This window comes from Panulirus ornatus, chromosome 17 (assembly GCF_036320965.1).
Source record: "Panulirus ornatus isolate Po-2019 chromosome 17, ASM3632096v1, whole genome shotgun sequence".
NCBI classification, from domain to species: Eukaryota; Metazoa; Arthropoda; class Malacostraca; order Decapoda; family Palinuridae; genus Panulirus; species Panulirus ornatus.
Window position 1 is genome coordinate 57,080,365 of NC_092240.1, and position 14,675 is coordinate 57,095,039.

The following is a 14,675-nucleotide window of genomic DNA, read 5'->3' on the forward strand; positions in this document are numbered from 1 at the left end:
TTCAAATGACAGAAGTATAAGTTTGTTGAGTATTCCTGGGAAATTATATTGGAGGGTATTGATTGAGAGGGTGAAGGCATGTACAGAGCATCAGATTGGGGAACAACAGTGTGTGGTTTCAGAAGTGGTAGAAGATGTGTGGATCAGGTGTTTGCTTTGAAGAATATATGTGAGAAATACTCAGAAAAACAAATGGATTTGTATGTGGCACTTATAAATCTGGATAAGGCATATGATAGAGTTGATAGAGATGCTCTGTGGAAGGTATCCTTAAGAGTACATGGTGTGGGAGGTAAGTTGCTAGAAGCAGTGAACATTTTTTATTGAGGATGTAAGGCATATGTACGAGTAGGAAGAGAGGAAACTGATTGGTTCCTGGTGAATGTCAGTTTGCGGCAGGGGTGCGTGATGTCTCTACGGTTGTTTAATTTGTTTATAGATGGGGTTGTTAGGGAGGTGAATGCAAGGATTTTGGAAAGAGGACCAAGTATGTAGTCTGCCGTCGATGAGAGAGCTTGGGAAGTGAGTCAGTTGTTGTATGCTGATGATACTGCGCTGGTGGCTGATTCAGGTGAGAAACTGGAGAAACTGGTGACTGACTGTGGTAGGTAAAGTGTGTGAAAGAAGAAAGCTGAGAGTAAATGTGAATAAGAGCAAGGTTATTAGGTTCAGTAGGGTTGAGGGACAAGTCAATTGGGAGGTAAGTTTGAATGGAGAAAAATTGGAGGAAGTGAAGTGTTTCAGATATCTGGGAGTGGATTTAGCAGCGGATGGAACCATGGAAGCGGAAGTGAGTCACAGGGTAGGGGAGGGGGTGAAGGTTCTGGGAGCCTTGAAGAATGTGTGGAAGGCCAGAACGTTATCTAGGAGAGCAAAAATGGGTATGTTTGAAGGAATAGTGGTTCCAACAATGTTATATGGTTGCGAGGCATGGGTTATAGATAGGGTTGTGCGGAGAAGGGTAGATGTGCTGGAAATGAGATGTTTGAGGACAATATGTGGTGTGAGGTGGTTTGATCAAGTAAGTAATAATAGGGTAAGAGAGATGTGTGGCAATAAAAAGAGTGTGGTTGAGAGAGCAGAAGAGGGTGTTTTGAAATGGTTTGGTCACATGGAGAGAATGAGTGAGGAAAGATTGACCAAGAGGATATATGTGTCAGAGAAGGAGGGAACGAGGAGAAGTGGGAGACCAAACTGGAGGTGGAAAGATGGAGTGAAAAAGATTTTGAGTGATCGGGGCCTGAACATGCAGGAGGGTGAAAGGCAAGCAAGGAATAGAGTGAAATGGAACGATGTGGTATACCGGGGCCGACGTGCTGTCAATGGATTGAACCAGGGCATGTGAAGCATCTGGGATAAACCATGGTGTGTGAAGTTAGAGGGCCAGAGAGAATAGTTTGGTGTGTGCGCAGAGAAGAGGTAAAGAAAGCTTTGCGGAAGATGAAATCTGGCAAGGCGGCAGTTTTGGATGGTATTGCAGTGGAATTCATTAAAAAAGAGGGTGACTGTGTTGTTGACTAGTTGGTTAGGATATTCAATGAATGTATGGATTATCATTAAGTGCCTGAGGATTGGCAGAATGCTTGCACAGTGCCACTGTACAAAAGCAAAGGGGATAGAGGTGAGTGTTCAAACTACAGTCATATGTTTATCGCTATTCCTGGAAAATTATGTGGGAGGGTATTGACTGAGAGGATAAAAGCATGTACAGAGCATCAGATTGGGGAAGAGCAGTGTGGTTTCAGAAGTGGTAGAGGATGTGTGGATCAGGTGCTTGCTTTGAAGAGTGTATGTGAGAAATATTTAGAAAAACAGATGGATATATCTGGAGAAGGCATATGATACAGATGATAGAAAATGCTTTGTGGAAGGTTTCAAGGGTATATGGTGTGGGAGGTAAGTTGCTAGAAGCCGTGAAAAGTTTTTACCAAGGATGTAAGGCATGTGTATGAGCAGGAAGATGGGGGAGTGATTGGTTCCCGATGAATGTTGGTTCACAGCAGGGGTGTGTGATGTCCCCATGGTTGTTTAATTTGTTTATGAATGGGATGGTTAGGAAGGTAAATGCAAGTGTTTTGAAAAGAGGATTGAGTATACAGTCTGTTATGGATGAGAGAAACTGGGAAGTGAGTCACTTGTTGTCTGCCGATGACAAAGCTCTAGTGGCTGATTCGGGTGAGAAACTACAGAAATTGGTGAATGAGTTTGGAAAAGTGTGTGAAAGGAGAAAGTTGAAAGTAAATGTGAATAAAAGCAAGGTTATTAGCTTCAGTAGTGTTCAGGGACAAGTCAATTGGGATGTGAGTTTGAATGGAGAAAAATTGGAAGAAGTGAAGTGTTTTAGATATCTGGGAGTGGACTTAGCAGCAAATGGAACCATGAAAGTGGAAGTGAGTCACTGGGTGGGGGAAGGGGCGAAGGTTCTGGAAGCAATGAAGAATGTGTGAAAGGAGAGAACATTATCTCTGAGAGCAAAAATGGGTATGTTTGAAAGAATAGTAGTTCCAACAATGTTAAATAGTTGTAAGGAATGGACTATAAATAGGGTTGTACAGAGGAGGGTGGATGTGTTGGGAGTGAAAAGTTTGAGGACAATAGGTGCTGTGAGGTGGTTTGATTGAGTAAGTAATGAAAGGGTAACAGAAATGTGTGGAAATAAAAACAGTGTGGCTGAGAGAGCAAAAGAGGGTGTATTGAAATAGTTTGGACATATGGAGAGAATGAGCAAGGAAAGATTGACAAAGAGGATGTATGCATTAGAGGTGAAGGGAAGAAGGAGAAGTGGGGCATAAAATTGGAAGTGGAAAGATGGAGTGAAAAAGATTTTGAGCGATCAGGGCCTGAACATCCAGGAGGGTGAGAGATGTGCAAGGAATAGCGTGAATTGGAACAATGTGGTATACCAGTGTCAATGGACCGAACCAGGGCATCTGAACTGTCTGGGGTAAACCATGGAAAGGTCTGAGGGGCCTGAATGTGGATAGAGAGCTTTTGTTTCGGAGCATCACATATGAAAGCGAGAGACTGAGTGTGAATGAATGTGGCTTTTTGTGTTTTCCTGGCACTACCTCGCTGAATCAGGAGGTGGTGAGGCTGTTTCCTGCGTGGCAGAGTAGCAACAAACATGGATGAAGGCAAGCAATCATGAATATGTACGTGTATATATGTATATGTCTGTGTATGTGTATGTATGTGGTTTGGGAATATCTTGGGAGTAAAGTCAGGGGTTGACGAATGGACAAGAGCAAAGGAAGGAGTAGCACTACTCCTGAAGCAGGAGTTATGGGAGTATGTGATAGAGTGTAAGAAAGTAAACACTAGATTGATATGGGTAAAACTGAAAGTGGATGGAGAGAAAGATGGGTGATTATTGGTGCCTATGTACCTGGTCATGAGAAGAAAGATCATGAGAGGCAAGTGTTTTGGGAGCAGTTGAGTGAGTGTGTTAGCTGCTTTGATGCAAAAGACCAGGTTATAGTGATGGGTGATTTGCATGCAAAGGTGAGTAATGTGGCAGTTGAGGGTATAATTGGTGTACATGGGGTGTTCAGTGTTGTAAATGGAAATTGTGAAGAGCTTGTTGATTTGTGTGCTGAAAAAGGACTGGTGACTGGGAAAACCCGGTTTAAAAAGAGAGATATACATAAGTATACATATGAAAGTAGGAGAGATGGCCAGAGAGCATTATTGGATTACATGTTAATTGATAGGCACACGAAAGGGAGAGACTTTTCGATGTTAACGTGCTGAGAGGGGACAACTGGAGGGATGTCTGATTATCATCTTAGGGAGGTGAAGGTGAAGATATGTAGAGGTTTTCAAAAGAGAGAATGTTGGGGTGAAGAGAGTGGTGAGAGTAAGTAAGCTTGGAAAGGAGACTTGCGTGAGGAAGTACCAGGAGAGACTGAGTACAGAATGGAAAAAGGTGAGAGCAAATGACGTAAGGGGAGTGGGGGAGAAATGGGATGCATATAGGGAAGCAGTGATGGTTTGCGTAAAAGATGCCTGTGGCATGAGAAAGATGGGAGGTGGGTAGATTAAAAAGGGTAGTGGGTGGTGGGATGAAGAAGTAAGATTGTTAGTGAAAGAGAAGAGAGAGGCATTCGGACAATTTTTGCAGGGAAATGGTGCAAATGAATGGGAGATGTACAAAAGAAAGAGGCAAGAGGTCAAGAGAAAGGTGCAAGAGGTTAAAAAGAGGGCAAATGAGAGTTGGGGTGATAGAGAATCATTAAATTTCAGGGAGTATGAAAAGATGTTTTGGAAGGTAAATAAAGTGCATAAGACAAGAGAACAAATGGGAACATCAGTGAAGGGGGCTAATGGGGAGGTAACAACAAGTAGTGGTGATGTGAGAAGGAGATGGAGAGAGTATTTTGAAGGTTTGTTGAATGTGTTAGACGATAGTGTGGCAGATATAGGGTGTTTTGGTCGAGGTGGTGTGCGAAGTGAGAGGGTCAGGGAAAATGATTTGGTAAACAGAGAAGAGGTAGTGAAAGCTTTGCAGAAGATGAAAGACGGCAAGGCAGCGGGTTTGGATGGTATTGCAGTGGAATTTATTAAAAAAGGGGGTGACTGTGTTGTTGACCGGCTGGTGAGGATATTCAATGTATGTATGGCTCATGGTGAAGTGCCTGATGATTGGCAGAATGCATGCATAGTGCCACTGTGCAAAGCCAAAGGGGATAAAGGTGAGTGTTCAAATTACAGAGGTATAACTTTGTTGAGTATTCCTGGGAAATAATGTGGAAGGGTATTGATTGAGAAGGTGAGGCATATACAGAGCATCAGATTGGGGAAGAGCAGAGTGGTTTCAGAAGTGGTAGAGGATGTGTGGATCAGGTGTTTGCTTTGAAGAATGTATGCGAGAAATACTTAGAAAAACAGATGGATTTGTATGTAGTATTTATGGAACTGGAGAAGGAATATGATAGAGCTGACAGAGATGCTCTGTGGAAGGTATTAAGAGTATATGGTGTGGAAGGTAAGTTGCTAGAAGCAGTGAAAAGTTTTAATCGAGGATGTAAGGCATGTGTATGAGTAGGAATAGAGGAAAGTGATTGCTTCCCAATGAATGTCCATTTGCGGCAGGGGTGCATGATGTCTCCATGGTTGTATAATTTGTTTATGGATGGGGTTGTTAGGGAGGCGAATGCAAGAGTTTTGAAAAGAGGGGCAAGTATGCAGCCTGTTGTAGATGAAAGGGTTTGGGAAGTGAGTCAGCTGTTGTTCGCTGTTGTTGTTCCCTCCACCTCTGACACATATATCCTCTTTGTCAATCTTTCCTCACTCATTCTCTCCATTTGACCAAACCATTTCAATACACTCTCTTCTGCTCTCTCAACCAAACTCTCTTTATTACCACACATCTCTCTTATCCTTTCATTACTTACTTGATCAAACCACCTCACAGCACATATTGTCCTCAAATATTTCATTCCAACACATCTACCCTCCTCCATACAACCCTATCTATAGCCCATGCCTCAAAACCATATAACATAGTTGGAACTACTATCCCTTCAAACATACCCATTCTTTCTCTCCGAGATAATGTTTCCTCCTTCCACACATTCTTCATCACTCCCAGAACCTTTGCCCCCTCCCCCACCTTGTGACTCACTTCTGCTTCCATGGCTCCATTCGCTGCAAAGTCCACTCCCAGATATCTAAAACACTTCACTTCCTCCAATTTTTCTCCATTCAAACTTACCTCCCAATTAACTCATCCCTCAACCCTACTGAACCTGACAACCTTGCTTTTATTCACATTTACTCTCAACTTTCTCCTTTCACACACTTTTCCAAACTCAGTCACCAATTTCTGCAGTTTGTCACTCGAATCAGCCATTACAGCTGTATCACCAGCGAACAACTGACTAACTTCCCAGTCCCTCTCATCCCCAACAGACGCATACTATCATCATCATACATGATCACCGTTTCCCGCATCAGCAAGGTAGCGTTAGAAAACTAGACAAAGAATGGTTCATCCATTTACATACACATATATATAAATAAATTCCCATACACATATATGTACACAATATATTTATATTTATTTATTTATTTTGCTTTGTCGCTGTCTCCCATGTTAGCGAGGTAGCGCAAGGAAACAGACGAATGAATGGCCCAACCCACCTACATACACATGTATATACATACACGTCCACACACACAAATATACATACCTATACATCTCAATGTATACATATATATATACACACACAGACATATACATATATACATAATTCATACTGTCTGCCTTTATTTATTCCCATCACCACCACACCACACATAGAATAACATCCCCCTCCCCCCTCATGTGTGTGAGGTAGCGCTAGGAAAAGACAACAAAGACCACATTCGTTCACACTCATTCTCTAGCTGTCATGTAATAATGCACCGACACCACAGCTCCCTTTCCACATCCAGGCCCCAAAGAACTTTCCATGGTTTACCCCAGACGCTTCACATGCCCTGCTTCAATCCACTGACAGTACGTCGACCCCAGTATACCACATCGTTCCAATTCACTCTATCAATTGCACGCCTTTCACCCTCCTGCATGTTCAGGCCCCGATCACACAAAATCTTTTTCACTCCATCTTTCCACCTCCAACTTGGTCTCCCACTTCTCATTCCCTCCACCTCTGACATATATCCTCTTGGTCAATCTTTCCTCACTCATTCTCTCCATGTGACCAAACCATTTCAAAACACCCTCTTCTGCTCTCTCAACCACACTCTTTTTATTTCCACACATCTCTCTTACCCTATTGTTACTTTCTCGATCAAACCACCTCACACCACACATTGTCCTCAAACATCTCATTTCCAACACATCCACCCTCCTGTACACAACTCTATCCATAGCCCACGCCTCACAACCATACAACATTGTTGGAACCACTATTCCTTCAAACATACCCATTTTTGCTTTCCGAGATAATGTTCTCAACTTCCACACATTCTTCAAGGCTCCCAGAATTTTCGCCCCCTCCCCCACCCTATGATTCACTTCCGCTTCCATGGTTCCATCCACTGCCAGATCCACTCCCAGATATCTAAAACACTTTACTTCCTCCAGTTTTTCTCCATTCAAACTTACCTCCCAATTGACTTGACCCTCAACCCTACTGTACCTAATAACCTTACTCTTAAACACATTTACTCTCAACTTTCTTCTTTCACGCACTTTACTAAACTCAGTCACCAGCTTCTGCAGTTTCTCACATGAATCAGCCACCAGCACTGTATCATCAGCGAACAACAACTGACTCACTTCCCAAGCTCTCTCATCCACAACAGACTTCATACTTGCCCCTCTTTCCAAAACTCTTGCATTCACCTACCTAACAACCCATCTATAAACAAATTAAACAACCATGAAGACATCACACACCCCTGCCACAATCCTACATTCACTGAGAACCAATCACTTTCCTCTCTTCCTACACGTACACATGCCTTACATCCTCGATAAAAACTTTTCACTGCTTCTAACAACTTGCCTCCCACACCATATATTCTTAATACCTTCCACAGGGCATCTTTATCAACTCTATCATAAGCCTTCTCCAGATCCATAAATGCTACATACAAATCCATTTGCTTTTCTAAGTATTTCTCACATACATTCTTCAAAGCAAACACCTGATCCACACATCCTCTACCACTTCTGAAACCACACTGCTCTTCCCCAATCTGATGCTCTGTACATGCCTTCACCCTCTCAATCAATACCCTCCCATATAATTCACCAGGAATACTTAACAAACTTCTTTTCTTTCTTTCAAACTATTCGCCATTTCCTGCATTAGCAAGGTAGCGTTAAGAACAGAGGACTGGGCCTTTGAGGTAATACCCTCACCTGGCCCAATTCTCTGTTCCTTCTTTTGGAAAATTGAAAAAAAAACGAGAGGGGAGGATTTCCAGCCCCCCGCTCCCTCCCCTTTTAGTCGCCTTCTACGACACGCAGGGAATACGTGGGAAGTATTCTTAATCCCCTATCCCAGGGATAGCTTAACAAACTTATACCTCTGTAATTTGAGCACTCACTCTTATCTCCTTTGCCTTTGTACAATGGGACTATGCAAGCATTCCGCCAATCCTCAGGCACCTCATCATGAGTCATACATACATTAAATAACCTTACCAACCAGTCAACAGTACATTCACCCCTTTTTTAATAAATTCCACTGCAATACCATCCAAACCTGCTGCCTTGCTGGCTTTCATCTTCCGCAAAGCTTTTACTACCTCTTCTCTGTTTACCAAATCATTTTCCCTAACCCTCTCACTTTGCACACCATCTCGACCAAAACATCCTATATATGCCACTTTATCATCAAACACATTCAACAAACCTTCAAAATACTCGCTCCATCTCCTTCTCACATCACCACTACTTGTTATCACCTCCCCATTAGCCCCCTTCACTGAAGTTCCCATTTGCTCCCTTGTCTTACGCACTTTATTTACCTCCTTCCAAAACATCTTTTTATTCTCCCTAAAATTCAATGATACTCTCTCACCCCAACTCTCATTTGCCCTCTTTTTCACCTCTTGCACCTTTCTCTTGACCTCCTGCCTCTTTCTTTTACACATCTCCCACTCATTTGCATTTTTTCCCTGCAAAAATCGTCCAAATGCCTCCCTCTTCTCATTCACTAAAAATCTTACTTCTTCATCCCACCACTCACTACCCTTTCTAATCAACCCACCTCCCACGCTTCTCATGCCACAAGCATCTTTTGCACAAGCAATCACAGCTTCCCTAAATACATCCCATTCCTCCCCCACTCCCCTTACCTCCTTTGTTCTCACCTTTTTCCATTATGTACTCAGTCTCTCCTGGTACTTCCTCACACAAATCTCCTTCCCAAGCTCACTTACTCTCACCACTCTCTTCACCCCATCATTCTCTCTTCTTTTCTGAAAACCCCTACAAATCTTCACCTTCACCTCCACAACATAATGATCATCCCTCCAGTTGCACCTCTCAGCACATTAACATCCAAAAGTCTCTCTTTTGCACGCTTATCAATTAATACATAATCCAATATCGCTCTCTGGCCATCTCTCCTACTTACATACGTATACTTATGTATATCTCACTTTTTAAACCAGGTATTCCCAATCACCAATCTTTTTTCAGCACATAAATCTACAAGCTCTTCACCATTTCCATTCACAACACTGAACACCCCATGTACACCAATTATTCCCTCAACTGCCACATTACTCACCTTTGCATTCAAATCACCCATCACTATAACTATAACCCGGTCTTGTGCATCAAAACCACTAACACACTCATTCAGCTGCTCCCAAAACACTTGCCTCTCATGATCTTTCTTCTCATGCCCAGGTGCATATGCACCAATAATCACCCATCTCTCTCCAACAACTTTCAGTTTTACCCATATCAATGTACAGTTTACTTTCTTACACTCTATCACATACTCCCACCACTCCTATTTCAGGAGTAGTGCTACTCCTTCCCTTGCTCTTGTCCTCTCACTTATCCCTGACTTCACTCCCAAGACATTCCCAAACCACTCTTCCCCTTTACCCTTGAGCTTCGTTTCACTCAGAGCCAAAAGCATCCAGGTTCCTTTCCTCAAACATACTACCTATCTCTCCTTTTTTCTCATCTTGGTTACATCCACACACATTTAGACACCCCAATCTGAGCATTCGAGGAGGATGAGCACTCCCCGCGTGACTCCTGTTTCCCCTTTTAGAAAGTTAAAATACACAAAGGGGAGGGTTTCTAGCCCCCCGCTCCCGTCCCCTTTAGTTGTCTTCTACGACACGTGGGGAATGCGTGGGAAGTATTCTTTCTTCCCTATCCCCAGGGATAAAATACACAATATATATATACATATACACAGACATACATATTTACACATGTACATATTCATACTCGCTTGCCTTTATCCATTCCTGTCGCTACCCTGTCCCACAGGAAACAGCATCATTACCCCCAGCTTCAGCGAGGAAGTGCAAGAAAAGCACATAAAAAAGGCCACATTCTTTCACACTCAGTCTATGGCTGTCACATCTAATGCACCGTAATCACAGCTCCCTATCCAGCCCTATGTTCTTAATGCTACCTCCTTAATGTGGGAAATAGCAAATATGTATGAATGGATGGGGTTGCTAAGGAGGTGAATGCAAAGGTTTTGGAGAGAGGGGCAAGTATGCGGTCTGTTGTGGATGAGAGGGCTTGGGAAGGGAGTCAGTTGTTGCTCGCTGATGATACAGCGCTGGTGGCTGATTCGGGTGAGAAACTGCAGAAGCTGGTGAATGACTTTGGTAAAGCATGTGAAAGAAGAAGGCTGAGAGTAAATGTGAGTATGAGCAAGGTTATTAGGTACAGTAAGGTTGAGGGACAAGCCAATTGGGAGGTAAGTTTAAACGAAGAAAAACTGTAGGAAATGAAGTTCTTTAGATATCTGGGAGTGGATTTGGCAGCAGATGGAACCATGGAAGCAGAAGTGAATCAAAGTGTGGGGAAGGGGCGAAAGTTCTGGGAGCAATGAAAAATGTGTGGAAGCCGAGAACATTATCTTAGAGAGCAAAAATGGGTATGTTTGAAGGAATAGTGGTTCCAACAATGTTGTATGGTTGTGAGGCGTGGGCTATAGATAGGTTTGTGCGGAAGGGTGGATGTGTTGGAAAAGAAGTCTGAGGACAATATGTGGTGTGAGGTGGTTTGATTAAGTAAGTAATGAAAGGGTAAGAGAGAGGTGTGGTAATGAAAAGAGTGTAGTTGAGACAGCAGGAAAGGGTGTACTGAAATGGTTTGATCACATGGAGAGAATGAGTGAGGAAAGATTGACAAAGGATATATGTGTCAGAGGTGGAGGAAATGAGGAGAAGTGGGAGACCAAATTGGAGGTGGAAGGACGAAGTGAAAAAGGGGGTTGTCATTTCATGTGTGGCAGGGTGGCGACGGGAATGAATAAGGGCAGCAAGTATGAATTATGTACATGTGTATATATGTATATGACTGTGTATGTATATATATGTATATGTTGAAATGTATAGGTATGTATATGTGCGTGTATGTATATATATGTGTATGTTGGTGGGTTGGGCCATCCTTTCGTCTGTTTCCTTGCCCTACCTCGCTAACACGGGAGACAGCGACAAAGTATAATAAATAAAATAAATAAATATAGGGGATAGGGGAGAAAGATTAATTCCCATGCATTCCCTGCATGTTGTAAAAGGCAACCACAAGGGGAGGGAGCAGGGGGCTGGAAATCCTCTCCTCCCATTTTTGATTTTCCAAATGAATGAATAGAGAAGGGGGCCAAGTAAGAATATTCCCCCTAAGGCTCAGTCACATGTTCTAAATGCTACCTCACTAATGCAGAAAATGGCGAATATGTATAAAAAAAAATTCTGAAATAACAGTTGAAGATTATTTTCCTGTGACCATACTGGTAGCAGTACAGTAGTCTTTATTCTGTATCCGAAGGTCAATTAAACCAAAAACCATTAAATCAGTCTGTGAAATCAAGGGTTTACTGTATGTCGACGAGAATTAATCATGGAGGTTATGTAATAGTCAGCTGTCTCATTTGGGGTTTATCTAACAATCTATAGATATCATTTATTGAATCATATGCATTCCAATTAACTGGATGTAGAGGAGTCCTTAACACAGTAAGGCCTAAGTTCATGTCTTGGTTTACTGATGGAGTACTTCATATACCCACATACAGAACATTGCATTAACTGACAATCATGACCTGCTGTTTCCTGGGCAAAAGGCATTAAATACAAAGTGACATCAGCTATGGCATTTTTTTGACATATGACATCCCAGTACATCAGAACCTCCAGCATTTTGATATTTACTATAAAAGTCATTAAAAATTTTGGAAAACAGGCTAAACCTGAAAATCATGGAAGAGATTAAACTATAAGGCTAACTAAAAATCTTGGAAAAGAGGTTAAACCAAGAAATTACTGGTTAGCTTGAAACCCCCCAGCTCACAAAAAAATTCTCAGAAAACAAGTCAACTAAAAGTTTCAATAGAATATTACATTGTCTATTAGCATTTTCACCTTATGACTACATTCATTACAAAAAAGTGTTACTTGAACTTTACACACTCAAAAAACTTCCTTCTAATGGGTTCAATCAAAAACATTAAAGAGTAAAGGACAGTTTCCATCAAGGAAAAAGCTACAGTGATTAAGAAAATGACAAACTTACCATTGTACATGAAGTCTATGACGGCTCGTAGGCTATTGTAGGAATAGCCATTGAATTTTATGAGATGACTCCTGGCAGGATTTCCCTTCAAAAGACCCTGTTTCAAAAAAATCATAAGTCAGAGGAAGATCCTATACAAAACTATTTCATGCAACAACAATCTATTATCATTGTTATTATTATCATATTATTGCTTTGAAGAATGTATGTGAGAAATACTTAGAAAAGCAAATGGATTTGTATGTAGCATTTATGGATCTGGAGAAGGCATATGATAGAGTTGATAGAGATGCTCTGTGGAAGGTATTAAGAATATATGGTGTGGGAGGAAAGTTGTTAGAAGCAGTGAAAAGTTTTTATCGAGGATGTAAGGCATGTGTACGTGTAGGAAGAGAGGAAAGTGATTGGTTCTCAGTGAATGTAGGTTTGCGGCAGGGGTGTGTGATGTCTCCATGGTTGTTTAATTTGTTTATGGATGGGGTTGTTAGGGAGGTAAATGCAAGAGTTTTGGAAAGAGGGGCAAGTATGAAGTCTGTTGGGGATGAGAGAGCTTGGGAAGTGAGTCAGTTGTTGTTCGCTGATGATACAGCGCTGGTGGCTGATTCATGTGAGAAACTGCAGAAGCTGGTGACTGAGTTTGGAAAAGTGTGTGGAAGAAGAAAGTTAAGAGTAAATGTGAATAAGAGTAAGGTTATTAGGTACAGTAGGGTTGAGGGTCAAGTCAACTGGGAGGTGAGTTTGAATGGAGAAAAACTGGAGGAAGTGAAGTGTTTTAGATATCTGGGAGTGGATCAAGCAGCGGATGGAACCATGGAAGCGGAAGTGGATCATAGGGTGGGGGAGGGGGCGAAAATTCTGGGGGCCTTGAAGAATGTGTGGAAGTCGAGAACATTATCTCGGAAAGCAAAAATGGGTATGTTTGAAGGAATAGTGGTTCCAACAATGTTGTATGGTTGCGAGGCGTGGGCTATGGATAGAGTTGTGCGCAGGAGGATGGATGTGCTGGAAATGAGATGTTTGAGGACAATGTGTGGTGTGAGGTGGTTTGATTGAGTGAGTAACGTAAGGGTAAGAGAGATGTGTGGAAATAAAAAGAGCGTGGTTGAGAGAGCAGAAGAGGGTGTTTTGAAGTGGTTTGGGCACATGGAGAGGATGAGTGAGGAAAGATTGACCAAGAGGATATATGTGTCGGAGGTGGAGGGAACAAGGAGAAGAGGGAGACCAAATTGGAGGTGGAAAGATGGAGTGAAAAAGATTTTGTGTGATCGGGGCCTGAACATGCAGGAGGGTGAAAGGAGGGCAAGGAATAGAGTGAATTGGAGCGATGTGGTATACCGGGGTTGACATGCTGTCAGTGGATTGAAGCAGGGCATGTGAAGCGTCTGGGGTAAACCATGGAAAGCTGTGTAGGTATGTATATTTGCGTGTGTGGACGTATGTATATACATGTGTATGGGGGGGGGGTTGGGCCATTTCTTTCGTCTGTTTCCTTGCGCTACCTCGCAAACGCGGGAGACAGCGACAGAGTATAATAAAAAAAATAATAAAATTATTATCATTACTATTAACATTATTATACTTAATTGCTGTTTCCCACATCAGCAAAGTAGAGCCAGGAAAGAGAAAAAAAGAATGACCCATCCATTCATATACACATATATATACATAAACGCCCATACATGCACATATAAACAAATATACATATACATAGAGGACACATGGATCAGGTGTTTGCTTTGAAGAATATATGTAAGAAATACTTAGAAAAACAAATGGATTTGTATGTAGCATTTATGGATCTGGAGGAGGCATATGACAGGGAATAGAGATGCCTTGTGGAAGGTTTTAAGAGTAAATGGTGTGGGAGGTACGTTGCTAGAAGCAGTGAAAAGTTTTTACTCAGGATATAAGTCATGTGTACGAGTAGGAAGAGTGGAAAGTGATTGGTTCCCAGTGAATGTCGGTTTGCGGCAGGGGTGCGTGATGTCTCCATGGTTGTTTAATTTGTTTATGGATGGGGTGGTTAGGGAGGTGAATGCAAGAGTTTGGAGAGAGGGGCAAGTATGTAGTCTGTTGTGGATGGGAGGGCTTGGGAAGTGAGTCAGTTGTTGTTCAATGATGATACAACACTGGTGGTTGATTCAGGTGAGAAACTGCAGAGGATGGTGACCGAGTTTGGTAAAGTGTGTAAAAGTTAAGAGTAAATGTGAACAACAGCAAGGTTATTAGGTTCAGTAGGGTTGAGGGAAAAGTTAATTGGGAGGTAAGTTTGAATGGAGAAAAACTGGAAGAAGTGAAGTGTTTTAGATATATGGGAGTGGACTATACAGCGGATGGAATCATGGAAGCGGAAGTGAGTCACAGGGTGGGGGAGGGGGTGAAGGTTCTGGGAGCGTTGAAAAATGTGTGGAAGGTGAAAACGTTATCTTGGAAAGCA

At 42.2% G+C, this 14,675-nt stretch overlaps 1 protein-coding gene across 2 annotated transcripts in view; it reads right to left on the reverse strand.

The window, feature by feature from the left end:
• LOC139754822 (uncharacterized) overlaps positions 1 to 14,675 on the reverse strand; it is a 243,374-nt gene that overhangs the window by 213,902 nt on the left and 14,797 nt on the right. For both annotated transcript variants that reach the window (XM_071672677.1, XM_071672676.1), the window contains exon 3: positions 12,239 to 12,335. In XM_071672677.1, coding sequence (XP_071528778.1) covers positions 12,239 to 12,335 — 97 coding nt within the window. The remainder of the gene's footprint in view (positions 1 to 12,238; positions 12,336 to 14,675) is intronic.